At 36.7% G+C, this 24,953-nt stretch overlaps 1 protein-coding gene across 1 annotated transcript in view; it reads right to left on the bottom strand.

Annotated features, from left to right (window-relative positions):
• The window catches only part of LOC140154534 (uncharacterized), a 94,538-nt gene that overhangs the window by 29,801 nt on the left and 39,784 nt on the right, over positions 1 to 24,953 (bottom strand). Inside the window, 2 exon segments of the mRNA XM_072177104.1 lie at positions 2,098 to 2,183; positions 2,186 to 2,232. Of these exon segments, the coding sequence (XP_072033205.1) occupies positions 2,098 to 2,183; positions 2,186 to 2,232 (133 nt within the window).

The raw sequence follows: 24,953 nt of genomic DNA, 5'->3' as shown, positions 1-24,953 counted from the left end.
CAATTACATGATATCTTCACTTTACTCACCAATCAGAATGGAGCTTTGCAAATAATTCACCCCAATTTTTTGTGTGTTGAATTATTCTATCAATGTTGCTGATTGGCATTAAGTTCCAACTTACGCTCAAATAAATTCACAAAATACCACATCAGGAGTACAATACTAAAAATGCCCTTTGCATGTACACATGTTGGTGCTACATCCAACTGTGTGCAATTCTGTCAATCCATGATGTTAACTTTCTCAACACGGATGTCAACTACAGACGACAAGTTTCAATTTTTTAATTCAAAATTTCAGAATTGTAAATTTTCATGACCATATTTGGAATTAGCATGACACTTGCATTAAAATGAGTACAAAAAAAGCAAAGTATTAGTTCAGTGGTTCTTAAGATAGCTTTGCTATTTTAAGAAAATTATTATCTCAAATCTTGGACTTTTTATGTTGAAGCCTATGGCTAGCAGGCAGAGCATTAAGAGTCTTACCTATTAGTATTACGAGCTGAACAAAGAATAGACAGATATTTGAATCCATATAAAATAACCATTATCTGTTAGGAAATATAAATAACATCTCTCTCTCTGCACTACCAGCATACAAATGTACAATTGCATGTTTAACAATTACAGTATGTTGAGTGATTATAGCTGTTTGGAGGTATTGCAATCGAAATAAACATTTCGCTCTGGGACCGCGGAATTTCCTGGAGGTACAGATCATGTCTTTTTATAAACAGCAGAGGTACTTCCCATCTGTAAATGGAAATATTCTAGTCCCTGCCACTGCATATACATCTATTCATTTACGTATTTATTAAAGCATGGTTTCTCAATTCTACCAGCTTGATCTAAATTGACTGATTTGACTCCCACTGACTATTGCCACTTTGCTGACAGTCAGTGGAACAAGTTCTAAAGAGTTCTTATATCAACACAAAAATATAATTTCTAGCTTATTCAATCCAAGGCTGAGAGAGTATGGGTCCTCAGTAACAAATTTGTTTGTCTATAATATCCAGTTTTAAATCTGGACAGGTTTGTTTCAGGATGACTTTGAACTATTCACATGAAACAACATGGAATTTGCTGGATTTGTGGATTTTAACCCTAACGCCTGGGTGCTTTTTTGTGAGGGGAAGGAAAGCAGTAAGGAAGAAAAAAGTTTTGAACCATGGACCCCTTGGGTGGCACACACATAAACAGGGACAGCAGGCCATGAGGGTGTACATGAGGGTGTACCTTGGTCAGCTAAGGCCAAATAAAAAAGAAAGTATGTCTCAGACACATTTGGTAAAAAAGCTAAGTGCTATGCGTTTTTTTATTTTTTAAAGAATATGAGCTATGAGCTATGCGATATGCGATTTTTTTTTTTTTTTTTTTTACAGTCAAGGCATAATATTTATGTACTTTTTGATATTCAAATACAGAACCATATAGTAATATAATATACACAATGAATAGTTTGTTTGTCTCTTTTACAATCATGGCAAAATGTGTACCAAAAACAACAACCAAACTGCAAAGAAGACAAAATTGGATCGTTATACGATACTGAAAAAATAAACATAGGGGCAAAAAAACAAACAACCAGCCAACGCGTAAGCGCTAAATTGGATTTCACATAGCAATGCGCGCAGGTGTCTGAGACATGCATTCTTTTTTTCTTGGCCTAAGCTGTTTTTTGATGCATGGTTTTGTTAGGATTAATTTACTAATCCCCCGGGGAATGGGGTGTTATTAATCCAAATGCCCCCCGGGGATTTTTTGCCGAGGGGGAAGGAAAGAAGGAAGGAAGACAGAAAGAAGAAAAAGAGAAAACTTTGTGTCTTGGGTGCCATATGTGAACAGGGATAGCCAGCCAGGGGGGTGTACCTTGGCCAGACACGCTTTTTGTGCCATGTGTGTGTTGTTCGCATAATGATGCAATCACATCATGTGGGATTGCAATTGCTTTATGCATTGATTTTTTTGGTTTAGTTAAGAGTCAAGCATCATGGTTCATTTTCTTCCTCACACTCCTATTTCTTCTGTTTTTGATAAATGTTACAAAGCAAGCCCGATTCCATAAGCACTACTTCCTGGATATACTTACATAATAAGGAATTGAAAGAAGTCATCAAAGTTGATAGCATTGAGGTTATGATTCCGCCTATCTGGAAACAAGCACAGGAACGCATTGAGGCCACAACACTGGCTGCAAATCGTCTGCTCATAGATGTGGTTGATTCTGTCAATGATGAGAAATGAAGTAGTACAATATTATTAGTCAAACACAGCTGTGCCATGTAATTATCATTGTGCCATTATACATAGTAACTTTTATTAATGTGTGACCCCCGGGTGTTACCTAGAGAAATCCCTACAAATTGGGCTAATGAAAGAATGTAGCAATTTTTACACCTCACATTCTTTTTCAGCACTGATTCAATTTAAAGGTACAACTGATAGCTATCAACTATTTTGTTGCTATAGAAACCTGAATCGCCATCGCCATCCATCAATCAATCAATATCCCCACAGACTTCTAATCAAATTATATAATGCAGTCTCTCCTCAGCTGTTCAATATTGGCAAAGATGCTCATCCTCCCCTTGTTTTTTGCACTATAATCGTTATTTCGTATTTGAATGCTAAATATTAGCTATTTGGGTTTTAGCTACTGGAAAGATGATTATGACTAGGAGCATGTTTAAACCAAGCACCTCTTACTGTCAACTGGGTTGCTTCTGGTGCGCTTCAAATGCAGGGCGTGGGGAGGACGGAAGCCCAGAAAAACGTTTTTGTGACCTTCAAGCTGCATCAAGGTCAGATTTTGATCACTAGCATTGTATTGTAGTTTGTCACAGTGTAAGTCACTTTCTTATAAAATTATAAAAAAGCGAAGGGCACAGAGGGTACAATGTACCTGCTTCCAGTAATAACCTTGTTATAAAACTTTAACCTTGCTTTATTAAATTAGAAATTCTTCTGCTGAGAAATTCTTAATTATATACTAACAGCCTATATAGTGAATCCTTATCTTGGTTTCTATAAAGAAATATTTATACATAACCAAAGTCAAAGTCTTTTGGTTTACAATATTCAAAACTGTTAATACTAAAAGATTATACCAATCATATCGGTCTTTTGTAAAGTCTGGTGACTCTGAAAAGAGCCGTTCATTCTGCGGTTCAAAAACCTTTTCTGTCTCTTCTATGGAAACTATAGAGTCCTTTCTTGGACTCGAGTATGATATCAAGTCCAGACTAGGGCCTGATACCTAATGATGAGACCTGGCTAGGATTCAAAAAACATCAAGGCTGTAGGCCCAATATAGAAGGGCCCAATAAGACATTTATTATTAAGACTGTGAGTCCTTTCTTGGACTCAAGTATGATATCAAGTCCAGACTAGGACCTGATACCTAATGATGAGACCTGGCTAGGATTCAAAAAACATCAAGGCTGTTGGCCCAATATAGAAGGGCCCAATAAGACATTTATTATTAAGACTGTGAGTTCTTTCTTGGACTCAAGTATGATATCAAGTCCAGACTAGGACCTGATACCGAATGATGAAACCTGGCTAGGTTTCAATCTTGAGGATAGTGACTGCGAGTCCTCTCCTGGACTCTGAATTTGATAACGAGTCCTGACTAGTAGGACCCGCTACTGAATGACGTTTCTTACTGAAAACATCGCTATTTATCATATATCTGCTGTACTCTCATTGGTCGGTAAACTGGGATGCCTGATTGGACAGTTAGATTGGCCAATCATGGAGCTCGCTAAAATGGCAAATCAGAGACGCTGCTGTTTTCCTCGCCGTTTTTTCGTTTATCTACGTAGAATCGGCTAATATCTTAGCATTATTTTCAATGGTAGGCTTACCATTCATATATAAAAACCTTTTTTGCTGTGACTTTCATTAATTACTACAACTTCGAATATCTTAAATTTAGAACGCCCTTACCAAAATAGAGAAACCTATACTTAAGGCATACATATAACATCACTTTAAGATATGTATCTGGTGTGCAGGCTCCATTTGGAATCTATACTCCCTGTGTGGAATATTAAGGTTATGTTTTCCACAGAGGGTGTATGGATTTCAACTGGAATAGTCCAATTCTTCTGGTGACAATGTAAGCAACATGCCTATTAATATGCCCAATTGCTTAGTGTTGCTGCATGATGCGCTGGGCCCCTTCATGCAGTTACCCAGTGAACGTATTACTTGTCACGTATTTCAGTTTTGTTCATTTTGCAATGCTAGCAAAGGTGATGAAAATAAAAAACATCCCCTTTTTTCCAATGATGACACAATGGTGCAAGAGGTATGTAGGACCTAGCAATATGTGCAAGTGAAGATAAATCTGTCTGTAAAATACTCAGGTTTTCTACAAATCTTTAAAAACTGGCGCTATTGTACTATCAGCTTGATTTTAACAAATATGTCTTCCATGGAAATGCTTGCCATAAGTCTGTCAAACAAAATTCAAATGAATATTTTGGAATTGGCACCATTAAAACCCCACACACTATGTGTCAACTCAATATTTTAATGCATCTTTGCTACACCAAGACAATGTTTTGAAGACTGCAGTAACATAAATTTTAAAACTAAAAATGAGTGACATTCATTATAATACATACTTGTGAATTACACTTCAGACAAGTCGACCTGTTAAGTATAAGAAGCGTTGTAAGAATAATGTGCAACAAATTGTCTTACATGTTCTAATCTAAAAGTTAACTACACTAGCATCCAGAGATATATCGCAGCATTTTGCTCTGATTGATGTGAGCGCCCTGTAAATGAGTGGCATCGCAACATACAACCAATACTTTGACGCATAATCAACCCAATCAGATTATCGGTTTGTTGTTATGATTGTCAGTTTAAAGCAATAATGTGTGATTTGCAAAAAGAATAGATTCCTATTTAAATGTTTGTTTTCACTGATCACATTATCCCCTTTTAATTTCGAGCCAAACAAATGAGGTATAACGAAGAAAATTGCGATTTCAGTCCAGCGCCTACAATGCATGTACTACGCTCGCCGATCATAACATGTAATACTGCACGGAGCATCGCGCTCGACGTGTGCACACATAAGCTGACATCCACGGGAGATGTTAGCAAGCAGTCGATCGATGAACTCTGAATAAAACCGGGTCAATCCGGTTTTAATATAAAAAGTTAAATTTTACTGTTATTGAAGCACTTCAGGCTTAGACCCGTTTAGACTAGGGAAAAGTCGTACTTCAACAACAACTTTTTTGAAGTCGAGTTCAGTCAAATTCAGGTCTAAACAGGTACAGTCGTTGTTCAGAAATGCGACCGAAGTCGAGTTCAAAAGTCGTTGTTCAACAATGCACCCAAGGTTCATTAAGTCAAATTCAATTCGACTTTGTCGTGGTTGAAGTGCGACTTTTCCTGGTCTAAACAGTCAGTCGAATTGAATTCGACTTTTTCATGCGTATCGCTGACCTGGCGAGGTGAATTTCCGGTCTGTCGATTTGTCGCTAAGCAACGGCACTGTGATATCGATAAACAACAGCTGTTCTTGTGTATTTTCGTACATGGGCAGCATACTGCAGTGAGTGTACTGTAGACCTACATCCAATTTTCACTCCAAACTCGAATTAAATCCACAAAAATGACCGATTTATCGCGGCATAATAAGTTCATCTGAAATTGCAAAATCTTGTCACAAGATGCCGTCTTTTCCATTCGATCCACAGAGTTTGACCGGATGGATTTTGAAGTTTTAATTTAGGATAAATGGGTAACTCGGATGCAAATGGATTTAGTTCATAACGCAAGGTCAAAAAGTTTTGGAATCGCGGCCTGAATTCAGTGAGCCGCCCCGCGGATGAATCTTATATGAGCTATGACGTCACAAGTTGAGCAGTGACACGTTCTGCACATGCTCAGAATGAGTGAAATACGTGTTAAGAATTCAATATGGCGACATACTCAAAACGTTTCTACCGAAAAACGCTGACTTTTACTCAATTTCACTACTTGGCATGTAGATTTTTTGTTTAAAAAGTATACAGGTATTGAAAATAGAATATAATGAATTATAATCTGAGGTTTAATAAAAAAATACTGGCTGACAGAGGGCGAAAATGGTCGTAATCAAATTTAACAGAGTCAAATTCGTTGGGGCGCATAGTGTAAACACCCAGTAAAAAACACAAACACGAATTAATTTATGTTAATCCTTTGTCTTAATCGAATTCGATGTCGAGTTTGAATTTGACTTTTCTCTAGTCTAAACGAGGTCTTAGTCTTTTACGTGGTATTCTAGTACGCCACTGGGTATTATAATTATGCAAAAAGTAGAAATCCGAGTAAAATTCAGGGCATCGCTGTGAAGCAAATCACACATTATGGCTTTAATATGATTGTTATGATTTAATCAGCCAATCCCAGAGACTGTAATTATGTTCACATAATACATTTGATACATCTTCAAAACACTTAATATATCCTGATTCTTCAAGGCACCAATTACCATCACATGTAAACCACCTAAAGTCAAATTCATATAGCAAAAAAAATCATAATGTATTTATGAAGAGGTTCATCAGGTCTGTTATGTTTAAAATTAACAAAGAAATCTGAATAACTCATAATACATGATTATCTAGCACAAGTCAATGAACTAGTTGCAACCAAACTCAACTAATTTAGTTTGTCAAGCAGTATTCATAGTTCAGCTACATATCAAAATAACGTAGTAACCAGATACTCGTTTCGCTTGAGGGAAAGATCCTGTCGGTAGTTAGTTAACCCATACATCCCTCCTGACATTTAAATTTTCCTTACATGTACATGTATGTTTTAATATTGACATCTTTTCTTTTTAGAATTTATGATATTGACAGTAGTCGGTTACAGGTTTTACATCATATTTCTGATTCTAGAAAAATACTGCACTAATGTTTCTGGATTAACCCATGGTTTTTTGCTATCAGAAGGGAAAGAAGAAACAAAAAAGGAGAGGAGATGAACAAAGAAGTCACTTGGTACCCCCGGGATTCGAACCTCAGACCCCTCGCATGTCACACAGAAGATCACTGACCTGTAGTCACGGGACCAGCGATTCTGTGGGTATATATGACTTCTAAGACCGATTGCATCATGGCATCACATAGAATGCATGCAACCGCAGTAGTTTTGATAGTGAGCTTTAGTGAGTTTCAGTCGTGTTAAAGGGTTAATAAAATACTATCCTGTTGTTCCAAATGAAACTGGCAATGAAAATCAAATATTAATATTTGGCCAATTTTTAAAAAAATAAGGGCCAAAACATGCATTTTTATGATATTTTTTGTATGCTCTTACAATCAAGCCCTAAGACTTGTACAAAGACTAATTTCAAGTTATAGCATTTTAATTTGTGGAAAACATGTTGTCTTATCTTTTCATAACCAAAAATAACCAAAAATATTAAAAGTATGAGCCAACTCTTAGCCCATACTCAAGATTTTTAATGCTTAAAAGACTTGTGCCAAGTCTTAGAATTTTGTGACTTCTATCATAAGAAAACATGCAAAATTGCATGTTTTTGGCCCATTTTCACTCAAATTGCAAAAAGGTTAAAATTTAACTTTTGTAGAACTAAGAATTAGGATTTAGCTATGTTTCACATTTGGCAAAACAAGATAATATATTTTTAATTCCAAAAAAGTAGTGTTGTATTTTTCTAGAATCAGGAGTAGTTTTGAAAGCGGTATGTTAGAATACAGTAGATTTTACACATTTTGTTTCACAACAGATTCCCCCTCCTAAATATCATTTTGTTATTTTGGAAGTCAGATCTGATGTTTTATCAAAAAGTTACTGCTAATTTGGAAGAAAAGACTTGTAAATTGGCATGCCATGCTTTTTCGGTAAGTATAAGATTTATTTTTGGGGTGGTTGTCAGCAACTCACATTCCATAAGGGAACAGTCTAAACGATTGAAGGCATCCTCTATGCGAAAAAATAGTGTCATTTCTCAGCTAACCTTCCTCCCTCCCTGCCAAAAATTGAATCCTGACAATTACCTTCTTCAGACTGGTGTTTTTCAAGAATGCAATCCAAGATTTATAACCACTACCCCCTCCATTGAAACTATACAGTAAGCCAAAAAATCAAGGTACCAGGTATGTTTACCCCTGTATATCCTAAACAAAGACAGATATTTCATGATTGGAACCAGCAGTCAATAGCTGAATCTTTTAGCTCAAATTTTTCTTAAAAGACCTCATTCATTGAAATTGTTCAAGAAATAAAGACACAATGATCCAAAAAGCCAAGGAAGATGCCAATTTAAAAGTTGCAGTTTGCTCCATTGCATGCCTAATGAGCGTTGTGCTTTCATTAATTAGAACCACAAAAGTGCAACTTTTGATTTAGTTTCTTCATTAGGTTTTAGATCACCGTTTCTTTCATTCTCAACCAATTTAAACAAATAAGGTCTTAAATTAGAGCTAAAGAGTACAGGTATTGGCTGCTTGTTTTAATTTTGACATATTTGTCTTTATTTAGGAGGGGTGAACACAACTGGTACCTTAATTCTTTGGCTTACTGTAGTTTCATAGAACATCATCAATCTTTGCTGTTGTTCCATAACATGATGATCCAATGATGTACGAATGCTACAAAAGGTAGCTCTCATTTTTGCATGCCTATAGAATGACTTCATATAGGGGCCTGTTAAAGTTTACTGTCAATGCACTCATCTATCCTTTCATTGTGTTAAACCTGTATTTCCCCAAAACACTTTTACAGCAAGGACAATCCAATTCTTCATAAATAGAAAAGCTAACACCTGTAAAATAGAGGCTAAGACAAGGTGTAAAAACAGAGACAATAGAACTCTTTCCACGCGGGTATTGACTGCAGACGACAAGTTTTTTTTTTAATTCATAGATTTCATGAGCATATGTGGAATCAGCATGAAAAATGCATCAAATTGAGTACTAACAAGCCTAGTATTGGTCTGGTGGTTCTTAAGACAGCTCTTGATATTTTGAAAAAATATATCTCAAAACTTACAACTTTTTATGTTGAAGCCTATGGCTAGCACTCAGCACGCATATCATTTCACTTATACATTGGACCAGGCACATCCATTTTACTGTCCTCAGTCTTGTGGCAATTCACATGAATATTCTCATCGTCAATCTCTCCACAGTTGTGACATCCTGAAGTTTTTAAAAATCATCAGATCTCTTTATTTTTTAACAACATTGGCTTTTAAGCACTACGGCAGATAGAAAGGAAGAGGAGCGAGAAAATGCTTTATTCTTCTCATGCTGTATGGCTATATCAATTACATTCAATAGAGTCAGTGGAGGCAATCTAACAATCCCATAATGCATGTGTTTCTTCAGTTTTGTTAGGAGAGCAAAATATATCACATTCATCAGTTGTTGGTTTTTTTTCTACGCTGATTCTATGTTCTATTAAAATGTTATTTTCACCGTCTTTCTTTTGCTAATTTTGTTGATTATCAATTTTACAATGTATATAAATACTCTTTTTTTTGTTTTCAGTCACATTGTTCCCCTTTGACCATGCATATCTTCCACATGCTATGATGTTGAAAGACAAGTTTTTAATTCTTATTTCATTTGCTTGCCAAATTCCACTCTGAAAACCAAACATATTTGCAAAGATGTTGCAAAAGCAGGGTCAGAAATTCAAATTCGGTGAGAATCCAAGAATCCATTCTCGCAAAGATTCTTGTCAACAAAATTGCAAGAATCTAAATGGATTCTTGTAAATATTTCAATTTATCATACTAAGTTATATAGAGAATCCATGGATTCTTGCAAAATTCCACTGGGAGAATTCAAAAGGATTCTCGCACTTGGTTGCGAATTTCTGCCCCTGCAAAAGTAAATTAGACTAAGCCTCTGTCATCAGCTTGTATATATACAACAACTGCCTTCTGGGATATCATCATCTCATCCTCAACAAGCCAACAAAAACGGAAGAATTGTCCCATCTCGTATATCGCGTGTTTACCCAGCTAAGTTCTCTAAGCTGTTGATTCGCCTGATAATATTTTCAATTGCTCTGCTAAGTACGGGAATGATCAACGTCTAATCTGTATGGATATAGGGCGATGTTTTTCAACAAATCAGTCAAAAACTATAAATGGTGAATAAATAAGGACTCGGATAGCGATGTTTTGAATTATTTTTTGTGGGACCTGAGAGCACATCAGACATATCAAAATGCATTTTGAATACAAAATAAGGTTCAAGCATGCATTACACATTTATTCACCAATCTTTGTACAAGAACAAATGATAATGAGACAAATGAAAGGGAATAATCAGAAATAATTTGGGTGATTATTTAACTGATGCATGCTTCAACCATCTTTTGTACTTTGTTCTCAAAATTACAGAAAATTACTTAGGCAATTGGTGTAGTAGGCAGACGATATTATTTTTCTTATTACTCCAGTGATATCTTAGGCCTGGAAAGTATGTTTGCTGTAATGAAGAAAAACATGGCAGTTTGGAGGAAGTCGTGTACTGTTCTATGGGTCACTAGGATACACATTATTGTGTCTAGAATACAAATCACTGGAGTAATCCAACTCAAAATTTGGAATAGGAATGTTTGGGTGATGTACCTCAATGTGAGGTAGAAAACACAATGTGTTACAATCTGGTCATGTACCTTTAACTTGCTAGCCTATTCATAATTTGTAGCCACAAGCAAAGGGTTCAAACTCGTAAGTATTCAAATTTGATTGAAATATGACCACTAATACAAGAGATGTTAGCCCATCTGAACCTTCTGACAAAAAATCAAATTACTTACTACTATTGACCATGGGCAATTTACGGAAACTATTGAATAAACTTGTATTAAATTCAGTTATCTTTTCAGAGCACAATTAAATGCAATTATATCTACAGCCTTATTCACAAAAGTTATCATATTCAGGCCATTACTATGGTCACAGATATAGTCTTTTCCAACTTCAATTATTGAATACCTGCTATTAATTTGTTTTCACTTTTTAATGTTCTAAGAGAGGGTGTAGAATTGTTCAACAGCATACAGATATGAACACAAATTTGAGGACAATATGCATATAGATCATATTAAAATTATTTTGTATTAGTGGTAACATAACATACGTGTGGTTTTTTATAGCTTGTCTATTCAAAAGCGTTTTTGCCTCCATGGGGTCTGAGTCTCCCTGTTTTGTTTTGTTTTGGCTGGGGTTTTTTTCTCGCTGTTCGGGGGGAGTAAGGCAGTTTGTATTAATTGCCCCAGCTCAAGCCATATCAGTAATGTCACCCTTGTGAGGTAGTAATTGCAGCGGGACTGTTTCCCTCAGCATTCTTGATTGGCTGCCTTACGACCTTGCTAGGCTCGGACCAATCAGATCTCTTGTTAGTGAGTGTCTGGGTATTTCGCGTTTTTTCCCTTTCCTCCTCATTCACTTTTTTCGGCTGAAGGAGTCAGGTTCGTTGAAAATCCCACCCAACCCGCCCAGTTTTGTAGCTGGGGGAGGGTCCAGTGGGCCGTTTCCAGACCAGTGATGTTTGGGGTAGCTGGCCAGGTTTATGCGCAGTCCCCGTTCCAGATGTGGGGGTGGGCTGGCAAGATATCTTGCAGCCATGTGCTCAGCCGGGTACGGCATGTTTTTTAGGGGGATCAGGGTCTGGACCTTTTCTTTTTTGGTAGTTTCAATGGTCGTGTCCGGGAAATATTTTGGAGGTGTGTTGCCCCAGGTGGGATCCACCATCCAAATCATCAAATAATATGTCCAGAATCCGTTCCCACCTTTTTGTTCCCCATCAATGGGAAATCTCTGTAGATAGTCCTACTTGTCTGCCGGGCTTGTCTGTGCATCAGTGTGGTGCTCTGACCGTTTCAGCTATTTCCCATAATTTCCGCAAAAAATAAAAGTTAATTGGGTGGTATCAAAAATTGGCTGTGTGATGAATTATTTTTCTCTGCATGAGATTCTAAGACCCTCTTGAGGACAAATCAAATTATGTTGGGGGAACAAAGAACCAAGCAAAAACTTGTATCCTCCAATTGTGACGCAAATGTAATTAACCCTAACAAGCCCAAAAGCCACACAAATACAGCAGCAAGCAACTGAGAGCGCAAGTCTCCAATTTGATGACATTTTGTCATCATGCAAAAGCACATACATGTGACACAATCTGCTCCATGGTGGCCAAAGGAGTTACTATAATTATTACTTTACTGCTTATTCAATCATTAGGCTATCATATACAGATAACACTAAAGGTCTAGCATCATTCTTAAGTTATCAAGTTTTGTGATGTCTATTTTCTAGTGTATTTTATTGGGTTTTTTAATCCACATTTTGCCTATCTCAATTTAAAATTTATCGCCTTTGGCCTTCCAAGGATATTTGATCATATTTCCAGGGCGGCGCTATGGCCGTTTGTGTGTCTGGCACCGAGGGGTCTGGAGTTCAAAACTGCATCCGATAATATGAAAATTCTGGTTATCTTCTTCCTTCCTTCCTTCTTTGCCTTGGTGGAGTTAAGGTTAAGGAAGTTAGCTAGCAATCACTGTATTGTGATCATTTACTGGTGAGCCAGACTGACATGCACATCACACTCAGGGTTCAATTAGTTAACTTGCTATTTACAATGCCAACATGTGGACACACAAAACATTTGTAGGTACTAAATTACAAGAGGACTTGCTACGGAACTGGCCAAAGTGAACTGAACAAAATGCTGAAACCTGTCCTCATTCACAGACAATGACACAATTACAAATTCTACTCATATTATGATATGATTGTCACACAAGAGGTTTTGCTTGTTATTGTAACACCCCAGTTTATATAATAACATTCAAAACATGTTTATATTTGGACCATTAAAATTCAAGAATAGTTTTACAGGTAGAGAGTACATAATATGCAAACATATTTTCAGACCGATATCACAATGGCTCATAGGTTTCGTAAGATAGTAGGCAAACTTTTGGAGAAGAAAATGGTTTTGTGTATAATCAGAGAAACACAGCTTTTGCCCCGCAGTGTCATGTTATACGTGCTTCAATTGACATTCAAAGCACATGTATTGACGTTTCGAAATCTTTAAACATTAAGACTTAACACAAATAGTCTGCCAAATAGACAGCGATATTAATAACAACATTCTATTTCGTTCTAAGAAGGAAACCACTTTGAACAGAAAATACTTAAACCGTACCAGCAGCCCATCATATTGCCTGCAGGATTGTGAAAGTATAATCAGCGTTATCAGCTGTATTTACTTTGCCTTTGATAGTGAGTTTACTGGTTCAATGTCTAGATTAAAATTGAAAATCTAAACTGAAATGACACCTGGAAAGAGCCAGAACTAAACACAGTTTTAGCAGTACTTAATAAGCTGGATGCTACCACAGTCATGCATAGCTTTTCAAAGCAAATTGTGTTTTATTGTTTGATTAGGGAATTTCTAATAAATATATTCAGGAAGTAACTGTTTTATAGAATACATTAAAACAATTGGATGAATTTACTGTCTTCAGTAGATAGCATATCAGTAACAATTGTTCTTGGAGTTGTTTTATGAGCCATGTCCCACTTTGTGATCAAGAAACTAAACAAAAATGATTAAATGTATAATGTTTCAAACATGATTTGAACTTGTCTGAATATACTAGTACCTGTATAAATTTATGTTTTAAAAGCAATTCAAAAACACCTTCCTACAGAAATGGTGAAAATATGTGCACATCTTCTCTACGCAATATTCTCATCCAAATCTGCAAGAGAGTTAGAAGTCCAGGTTTAAAACCATCATTGGAATAACTACATAACAGGCAGTAGTAAACCATACCTTGACAGACTTTCATGAGTATGGAGGCTTGACTGTTACGGATGTGCTGTCTACTGAAGACAGTAAATATACAAAGGGTGTACAATGAATACTTGGATTAGAACATGCTGTGTTGCATGTAATAACAACCATAGCGCTTCAACTATATTTATAAATACATATTTAGAAATATGCACACAACCTTTTGCGTGCTGCCATAACAGGTTGTAGACATGCAGTCTGGAAGAGTGACCTTTGGCATGGCAGGTCTTTCTGTACATTTGAATGCAAAGGTGTTGGTGGTAAAGCGACACCAGATTGTGCTACAAAATTGTCCCATTTTTTCAACATTTCCGTCATTCCTGTAAATAAATATTTGTTCCGTTAAAGCAAATAAAGAAAGAAAAAAGGAACAAAGAAAGCAAGCAAGCAAAGAGAACAGGAAAGACAAGTAATAAGATGGAACATGGGAAGCTCAAAAACAAGAAGCATGAATTGAAAGAGAGGAAAAAAATCAGAAATAAAGACATAAAAGAATAGGAAAATCAATTTCCTGCACCTCTTCTCTCGACACACATTGTCCTAATCTGAAGAAAAAAACACCGAGGCCACCCATAATCTAATAACGTCAAAGCCACTTGTCATCTCTCCTTATGCTTCAAAAATATTTGAAAATATCCGTGTGACAAATCAATATTGACATAGAACAGAGTGACCTATCAGGCAGCATGAAGAAAAAGCCAACTTCAGGTAAATCTTGACAGCACCGGAAATGTTGAGTTGTGGTTGCGTGTGTATAATACTCTTCAGGCTCATCAGCGGGCTATTCTAGTTGAAATCCTTACACCCCCTATGGAAGACATGACCTTAATCTTCCACACAGGGAGTGTGAATTTCAAATGGAGCTACTCATTCAGTGTCGTCTGCTCAAAAAATGTGCTATTCCAGTTGAAATCCATACACCCCCTATGGAAGACACGACCTTAATCTTCCACACAGGGAGTGTGAATATCAAATGGGGTTACCTGAGTGGGTGATTCCATTTGAAATCTACACCCCCTGTGTGGAATATTAAGGTCATGTTTCCATAGGGGGTGTATGAATTTCAACTGGGATAGCTCAAAATGCTGTATAGACGCATTGTCTTAATGGATACCGGCAGATTTGTGATCGCTAAAAGCTTAAAGCTTTTTCTTTTTTGCACGTATGCATTTAATTAAATTGAACCTTGTATGGTCAGTGCTGAATTGCAATCATTGTGAAACAACTGAGAACCCATTTTTTTCTATTGCCAACCCGAGTCTTTTTTATTTGACCTAGGTGATAACCTAATTCTGTTTGAATTCAAGCCATATTGTATATTTTCTGACAAGGACGCCCTCAATATTAAAAAAAAAAGTTTATTACACCATTGCAATGTTCTTTAGCAAACTAAGATACCCTGCAATAATCAAGACTTTAGGTGCTTTAGTTTTGTCAAAACAAGATTTTGGACTTTATTGATGTAAATAAAGTTTTTAACAAGCGCAACAAAGAGACAACACAGTTTCTTCAACTTAATTTAAAGTAGTTTTTACTTCAGTTTTTACTTCTTTGTACTTTTCATAACTTTCATTTTATTTGTCAGTTCTTTTGTTTCAGTTTTCTTTTGTTCCTTTTGTTTTAAACTAAAGGTACACATAAATTAGCCATTCACCACTCTCAAACCAGATGTCTAGTCCGTAGAGTTATGAATAGGCCAGTTTGTCACTTTTAAAACGGGACCTGTGTCTAATCAAATGCTTGTAACTTTGTTTCTTGAAGTCACATTGGATTCAATGGGGTGTCATAATGTGCCTGAGTAGATAAATTTACCCAAATATAGTTATTTTAAAATTAGGATTTTTTTCCAAAGTGTAAGGATACTTTTTTGGCGCAGTATATTTGGCTTTATATTGACAAGAACACAGTAACAATGCGTGTACAATCTCAGGAGGGATGACCCAACTTTTAAGCTGATTACAATTAAGAAGATGAGCAATTATCCTTTCAAAACATACACAAAGTCAACTCATCTTAAAGTCAAAACAGTCTACAATCATATGGGAATTCTCTAGAAATTTCTAATTTAGGCGACAAAAAAAACCCTGTTCTATGGGCCGGCTGACCCAGAATTTGCGTTTTGGACAATTTGTTTAAAATTGTGATAAAATCATGTCAAATTAGCCATTTTGGGACCAAAATTTATTAATTTTGGCTGAAAATGTTTAGAAAATATGTTTGCAAAAAATCTTTTTTTTTCTTTCAGATTTGTCAGATACCTTGCCCTCTTTCTTTTCAGAAATGTTATGGTAATTTTAGCCTTCAGAAAAAACAAAAAAACCCGACTGACCGTACTTGAAAGGTCTGTCCGCTAATAGAACAGGGTTTTCGTCATTGCCTTATTAACAAAATTAATATGGAATATAAGCATCACAAGCTGAATGGAAGTTTGACCTATAATCAAATGATTGAATAAAAAAGGAAAATGCTATATTGGAAAGCATTCTTATACTAGTAAATAATTCCAAGCATATCAAGCAGTTTTGTTGTTGGCAATAATCAGAAGATGGGGTCAGCAATCAGTAATATTGTCTCGAGACATCAGGAAAACACAACACCAAAGCAATGATTAGACTCCGCATTGCCCTCCCGATCATGAGGACCATTTATTAAGCTATTTATGACCATTCAACAATTTTATATTCATATACATAAATATAATTGAGATAAATAATGATAAATAATGATAGATTTCATAATATAATAATAATCATAGCACTTTCATAGCAGTTAAGACATAATATAAATAGTTATTTATCTTCCAATAAATATTATTAATAACACAATACAAGAATTATTGGGAAAATGTGTACAACAAGCCAACCATATAGGCTGGACATGCAAGAATTGACTTCTGTATCACATTTAACCAAATTTCATCTTAAGCAAATACAGATACCTCTTTGGATCAAACAGAGGATTGAATTGGAAAACAATATTTATAACGCAATTATTAAATAAACAGAAATCTCCAAAAGAAGAAACAATGCCAACTCTATCAATGAATTAAATCTTTAAATCCCTATATAAGCTGGTAATTATTGAAAAGTCAGCCAAAATTTACTATAAAAATATATTAATAATGAAATAATCCACTGACAAAAACAATCAAGCCAAAAAGATACTTCAAATAAGCATAAATTACTCTACATAAAGCGTAGTAGAAAGTGGAGACAATCTACAGACAAGTTTCATCAGGCATTGACGAGACTCCATACAAAGCGTAGTAGACAGTGGAGACAATCTACAGACAAGTTTCATCAGGTATTGACGAGACTCCATACAAAGCGCAGTAGAAAGTGGAGACAATCTACAGACGAGATTCTTCAGGATTTGAAGAAAATCCATAAAAAGCATACATTTCCTTTAAAAGCGTAGTAGAAAGTGGAGACAATCTACAGACAAGTTTCATCAGGTATTGACGAGACTCCATACAAAGCGTAGTAGAAAGTGGAGACAATCTACAGACGAGTCTCATCAGGTATTGACGAGATTCCATACAAAGCGTAGTAGAAAGTGGAGACAATCTACAGACGAGATTCTTCAGGATTTGAAGAAAATCCATAAAAGCATACATTTCCTTTAAAAGCGTAGTAGAAAGTGGAGACAATCTACAGACAAGTTTCATCAGGTATTGACGAGACTCCAAACAAAGCGTAGTAGAAAGTGGAGACAATCTACAGACGAGTCTCATCAGGTATTGACGAGACTCCATACAAAGCGTAGTAGAAAGTGGAGACAATCTACAGACAAGTTTCATCAGGTATTGACGAGACTCCATACAAAGCGTAGTAGAAAGTGGAGACAATCTACAGACGAGATTCTTCAGGATTTGAAGAAAATCCATAAAAGCATACGTTTCCCTTTAAAAGCGTAGTAGAAGTGGAGACAATCTACAGACAAGTTTCATCAGGTATTGACGAGACTCCAAACAAAGCGTAGTAGAAAGTGGAGACAATCTACAGACGAGTCTCATCAGGTATTGACGAGACTCCATACAAAGCGTAGTAGAAAGTGGAGACAATCTACAGACAAGTTTCATCAGGTATTGACGAGACTCCATACAAAGCATAGTAGAAAGTGGAGACAATCTACAGACAAGTTTCATCAGGTATTGACGAGACTCCATACAAAGCATTCATAAAGCCATCACAAAGCGTAGTAGAAAGTGGAGACAATCTACTGACGAGATTCTTCAGGATTTGAAGAAACTCCATACAAAGCATTTATTAAGCCAACACAAAGCGTAGTAGAAAGTGGAGACAATCTACAGACGAGATTCTTCAGGATTTGAAGAACTCCATACAAAGCATTCATAAAGCCATCACAAAGCGTAGTAGAAAGTGGAGACAATCTACTGACGAGATTCTTCAGGATTTGAAGAAAACTCGAGACAAAGCGGAGAGTAGCATAATTTGACATACTTTTATTGAAGCATCTTGGACAAATGAGATAACTGAATTACCCTTCCAGCTACTGGGAGGGTGGGTGGGATTTTTTTTGGACCAGCATGATCGGAGGAGCAAATGCAAGTGGCTTACTAAGAAAGGTGTGAACACAACAAAAGAAATGGAATTAAAGCAGAGACCTGATTGGCTGCACCCCACTAAAGTGCCATCTGAATGGCCAAGAATCTGAGATTGTTGCTATAACAACACAACAACTCCTACATCATTCCAATACCATGACCCAAATCAATAGTATAAACTTTCAAGAGGACTTGATATGGCTCAAGTGGAACTGATAGGATAATTGTCCAGACTTGGCTGCACATGAATGCCCAAGTTTCCCTGATGCTGAGACAATCTGGTTTTTAAAAGATTTTCAACTTTGAAAAACGTCATTATTTTAGTGTTTTGTTATTATATCAAATGATTATACAAAAACTGAACAAAAAATACAAAAAATGAACCATCACCTGGCTGATTTGTTTTGTTTGTTTATTTATTTAAATTTATTATTTAATTGTAATCAAAGGGGAGTGATCAAATACACACCTGTACACATTCAAATAATAGGAAACATAAAGGAGGTCATATACCTAATATTTATGCACACACCTGTGAGATTTATATAACACCTTGATTTCTGGGTCTTTTAAATTCAGTGATACAGGTGCATGCAACTTAAATCCTTTTTTTGAACTTCTACCATTTAAGTTCAAATACAGAAGTCTTTCCAATATAGAGCGAACTAGAGCGAGCGCTTTAATACAGTACATGTATGTACATAGGCATGTGATAAAATAGAGGGAAAATGGGTGTTTGTGACCTATATTTTGCAAAATTTTCCGACTCGGAGCACCCCAGAGTGGCCCACCAAACTTTTTTCAAGTTTCAGTCCCTCAATGTTAAAAATCTTCCTAAGCCAATGATGTACATGCCCCAACAAATTTAACTTAGATATAAAAAATGAAATTAAAACAAAACCAACTTGATGGGGGAAATAAACCTAAATTGCAGGAAATGTTTTGCATATAAAACAAATATTAATTATGGTACTTAAGGAAAGTGTTATGCAACAGGTAGAACTAAATAGCAAAGAATACCAGAAACAAGCATCATACCATGATCCTTAAGTTTCTTTCAAAAGTTAAAATAAGATTTGGTAAACTCACAATCAAAGCAAAATCCTGGCTTGAAATAACAAGATAAAAGTTGTTATGTTCATCTTCCTTTGGTCCAGTTTTAGGCCACAATAACTCATTTTGCCCATTTTGGCAAAATAATAATTTGTGCATGCTTCTCGTGTATATCTCCTAGTAAAGTCACTTTAGAGACAGCGGAGGAGTTGGAAACTTTGCCCCTCTGGCTTGGTGGACCCAGTACGCCCCTAGCCCTGCAGACATTCACAACTGATATCCATACATGAATACACTGTATGCTCCATCACAGATATTGGAACTGTGGCTCCATGTTCTTCCTGATGTTCATGCATGAATATGCTACATGTTCATCGTCAGGCAAGAATAAACAAGTACATGTACAAGAAAAGGAGTAGCAATATTGCAAGGAATCACCACCAGACAGAAAAGTAGATATGGAACCACACCTCAAGTACTTGATGAAAAGTGCAGTTCTTAAAAATGCTTACTAAGACTACTTTCTACAAATAATGCAGTCTTGTAATTTCAGAGTAATCATGAGTAATACAACACCCTATTTTCCCCGCGGTCTTTACACTATATTTGGCAACTCAATTTTAGTATTATATTGTATTTTTAATGTATTTTATAGTGTTTTTTTAAATATGTTTATAATTATGTACTGTGTAATTTTAGTTCTTTTATTTTGGTGTGTGTATAAGGGACCCCATCCAGTGGGCATGCGTGCCTGTTTGGGGTTGCCCTTTTGTACCACACACCGCTTTTTGATATTTTGTGCAATAAAGGTATTAAACTAAACTAAACATGCCTTAAATTTAACCAACATGTTTTAAGGCCAAAAATAATAAACATAAATAAAAATAATTCGCAAAATAAACATAAGCAAACAAGAAATAGGCCTGCATACACTGTTTACCTGCATTTCATGCACTTGCAGAAAGAGTATTTCTAATTAAACTTGTACATGTATGATCACACTTGAATGTTAGCTGAATATATCGCAACACTGTATCGCCTTTTGGAATTTTAATCTGAGCAATTAATTTTAGAACCATGAATTTAAAAGGCTATAAACATTTTTTGACCCACAGGCTATAATTATTGTGCAATGGTTTGAAACAACTAAGAAATTAAACTGCTTACTGTTTAGAACCAGAGCTGGTTTAGAACAGTTAAAATCATGGAAAATTAAAATCGCTACAATATCCAGCTATACTAATTAAATTTCACTTGGATGACAATCAATAAAAAAAATTATTTTTTCACTTCATCAGATTTTTGGAAGCAAATCAATTTGACACATTTAAATTTCATTATGATGTTAGTCTGACATGAGTAACCTGATATTTATGTATTCTAGTTCTACTGTAGCATGGTACCCTCCATAGACCAGCATTCTATTAGTGAAGTTTGAAAGACCATTTAACTCATTAACGCTGACACTAACGTCACAAGCAAGAAGTCAATTATGCTCACGGGCTTGTCACACAAGTTATTCATAACATACAATTGGACATAACCATATCCTGCGGGCAGTGTACGACACATGTCTTTCAATTTTCTATTGCAGATAGCTTGCTTCCTGATATAATGATGTACATACATGTATATACATTTTGATTTGATGAGCCCATATGACTACACAGAGAGAATCAAAAATAATAACAGGAGGAATATTCTTTTCAAAATTATGTAAAAGGGGACATTTTTCACGCTTTGTCAATTTTGAACCATTTCAATTGTTTTAAATTTGTGATTATATTTCGTATCTTCCTTACATTGACCTTATGTTATTATTTTTTGTGGTAGCTGCTTCTAATGTGAAAAGCATGAAAATAAATGTAGCGCAAAAAATTCCACTCATACAAATTGTATTGTAACTTGACTTTCTATGTACAGACTCCTTTAAATATAATTGTATGAGTGTCTTGAAATTATGGCAAGATTAAAGCAGGACTATGATTTAAGGTGCAATCAGTGGTTCCAGCAAATGGTGCAAAACATTTGACAGATAAATTCTAATTGATATGAAATATTGACAAAAAGGATGAACATAGTAGTGATAAACAAGGCGGTTCTCGAACCACAAGTCTCGCCTGCTTTCGCGATGTTTTCGCGTTTACTTTTGATAGAAGTAAATGAACCTGCAACAACCCATGGTAACCCCGAAATGACCTCGAGACGACCCTGAAATGACTTTCCAAAAATTTGGCTCTAAATGTTGACTGTACCCACCAAGTTTCATGCCCATACAACAGTTTTTAGTAATTTTACCTCAGATGACCCCTGGGTGACCTTGGATGACCCCAAAATGACATTCAAAAAAGTTGACTCTAAATGTTGACTGTAACCACCAAGTTTCATGCCCATACGGCAGTTTTTAGTAATTTGACCTCCGATGACCCCTAGTGACCTTGGATGACCTTAAAATGACATTACAAAAAGTTGACTCTAAATGTTGACTGTACCAACCAAGTTTCATGCCCATACGACAGCTTTTAGTAATTTGACCTCAGATGACCGCTGGGTGACCCCGGATGACCCCAAAATGACCTGATCAGGTTAAGAACCTCTGATCGCGCTACTCCCCACCAAGTTACGTCACTGTACCCCATACGGATCTCCAGATAATTTGTTCACAGGGTAATTTGCTTGTTATCTTCTGCCTTACCCCTTTCCTCCCCCCGTACTGCCCATTCTGCCCTCCTGCACTTTCCCCCCATCACTGAGCAGCTTGACACACTTGCCCCTATCGCTGTTCAAAATTGCAGCTCGATACGTCAAAGCATGGCGAAATACATAGCCTGAGAGCAACTTAATCCAAATTTCAAGAAAACATTTGACCTCAAATGACTTATGGTGACCTTGAATTGAACCTCGAATAATAAATAAGGTTCTCTATTCCGAAAATAGAATAAGGCTCGCTAATCCCAACCCCAACTCTAAACCCTAACTCTAAACCCAAAACACTAACCTTATTTTATATTCGGACTACATTGTAGAGAACCTACGGATTAGTGAACTTAATTTGGTTTTCGGACTAGCGACCCTTTGGATTAGAGAGAAGTCACATAGCACCTCGCATCCCTGCGCTTAATATATTCCCCCACATTTTTTATCTTTTCACCATCGACTGGGTCATTTCTGCCCGGCATTTCTGCTGCGCTGCAAATGCAGGGTAACGATTCACTACCCATGTACTTTTAATAATAGCGGGAGGGCGGAAGTCCAAAAAAACTTTTTGTGATCTTCAAGCTGTTTAAGATCAGATATGTGTTTAGCATTGTAGCTTGTCAGTTTATGTGACTTCCAGTATCACCAACTAAATCGTCACATGTACTGTTCCTACTGGGCACGTCACTGCTTATCGCCCAACCTATTACCCCATTTTGGCTATGTAAAAGGAAAGGAAGGAATAAAGAGAGCAGATGAACAGAGAACTTGTTTGTTTTCCTTGGGATTTGGATCCCGGATCCCCCACGTGCCAAGCACTCGATTGGCGACTGGTAGGTGTTTCGCTGCCCTGGACAACGAAACCGTGCACATATACATAAGTTGGGGTAATTGCGTCATACTCATCCACTCATCTGGGATGCATGATGGCTTTGTGCTGTTGGATTTTGTTGGAATTAAGGCATGTGAGGGTTAACCACCTCAAAAGGTGATTGACAGTGTGAGGTTCACCTGCATCAACCTTCATCTAATTTGTTTCTACTGGAGCCTTGCATCACCTTGCATCACCCATCAATCCTATGCAAAACTAACTAGATGGACTGCGGTTCTCGGATGTCTCACAAGTTGATACAAAGCTTCAAGCCTAAAAGAGGAGACTGAATTTGACCTTAGATGACACCTGGATGACCCCAAAACAACCTTCCAATGACTCCTGGGTGACCCCGGATGACCTCCCAAAAATGTGGCTCTAAATGTTGACTGTACTCACCAAGTTTCATGCCCATATGATAGTTTTTACTAATTTGAACAGATGACTCCTGGTGACCCCAAAATGACCTTCCAAAAATTTGGCTCTAAATGTTGACTGTACCCACCAAGTTTCATGCCCATCCAACAGTTTTTACTAATTTGACCTCAGATGACCCCTGGATGACCTCCGATGACCCTGAAATGACCTTCCAAAAATTTGGCTCTAAATGTTGACTGTACCCACCAAAATTCATGCCCATACAACAGTTTTTACTCATTTGACCTCAGATGACCCCTGGGTGACCCTGGATGACCCCAAAATGATCTTCCAAAAATCAGGCTCTAAATATTGACTGTACCCACCAAGTTTCATGGCCATGCAACAGTCTTTACTAATTTGACCTCAGATGACCCCTGGGTGACCCCAGATGACCCCAAAATGACCTTCCAAAAATTGTGCTCTAAATGTTGACTGTAGGCCTACCTACCAAGTTTCATGGCCATATGACAGTTTTTGCTAATTTAACCTCAAATGACCCCTGCAAGACCTCAGGTGACCATGACCCACTAACCAATACAAACTTGTTGTGCCTGGGGTCAAGATGCACCCACCCACCAAGTTTGAGGAACGTGCGACCCCTAGTCTCCGAGAAAAGAGGTAAATAAGGAAAATGGGCCCCTGACCTCAAATGACCTTTAACCTCAGTATATGACCTTGAACCTCACCCAAAAATGTAGCCAGAGTTTCTGACCATGACCCACCTATCCTGAAAATCTGAAGTCAATCCGCCCATCCATGCCCGAGATATAGCATCCGGACGGAAGCACGGACATTGCAAAAACAGTATGCCCCGCGGTGTAGGTATAAAAATGTCATTAGAATGTTCTCCTTATTAGGTCCCTTTCCTCATACCACACTTCTAGAGCATGTTCTCACACCTATATTTGGTTGTCACTAATTTAAAATCTCATCTTGCACAGTTTACGCCTAGACAGGTACATACATTGTATAGCAAATAAGGTTGTGAAGCCACGTACCCGTACATATTTACAGAAAAGGGATCTTCTTGTCTTTCTACGCTTTAATTTGAAAAATGAAAGAGGCACAACTTATCACAACCAGAGTACATTCCGTTAGGCGGTGAAAAAAGAAAACCCTGTTCTACGGGCCCGACCGACATGACCGACCCTAGATTTTGAACAAATTGGGAAAATAATTTCAACAATTTCAGGAACCAAATTTTTTTTTGTATTTTCCCAAATTGCAAATATTTACAGATTTTGGTGATTTTTTTTGGTCATTTCAAAAAGAAAAAAAGCCCAACCGACCCTACTTCCGCCCATAGAACATGGTTTTTTTACGTCGCCTTTACGCATGTACTGGTAGTTAACTGTTGTTTCACCTGTTCCAAAGATAAATTAGTCTGCCGAGTAGGACCTGTTTTTTCTTACTTACCAGACTATATCTACTCAGACTCTGATCACTAATAGTTAATCTCTAATGGCGTA

The sequence above is a fragment of the Amphiura filiformis genome, chromosome 6, assembly GCF_039555335.1.
Source record: "Amphiura filiformis chromosome 6, Afil_fr2py, whole genome shotgun sequence".
In the NCBI taxonomy this organism is placed as follows: domain Eukaryota; kingdom Metazoa; phylum Echinodermata; class Ophiuroidea; order Amphilepidida; family Amphiuridae; genus Amphiura; species Amphiura filiformis.
Note: the sequence above shows the minus strand (reverse complement) of the source record. Positions and strands in the feature narration are given on the sequence as shown.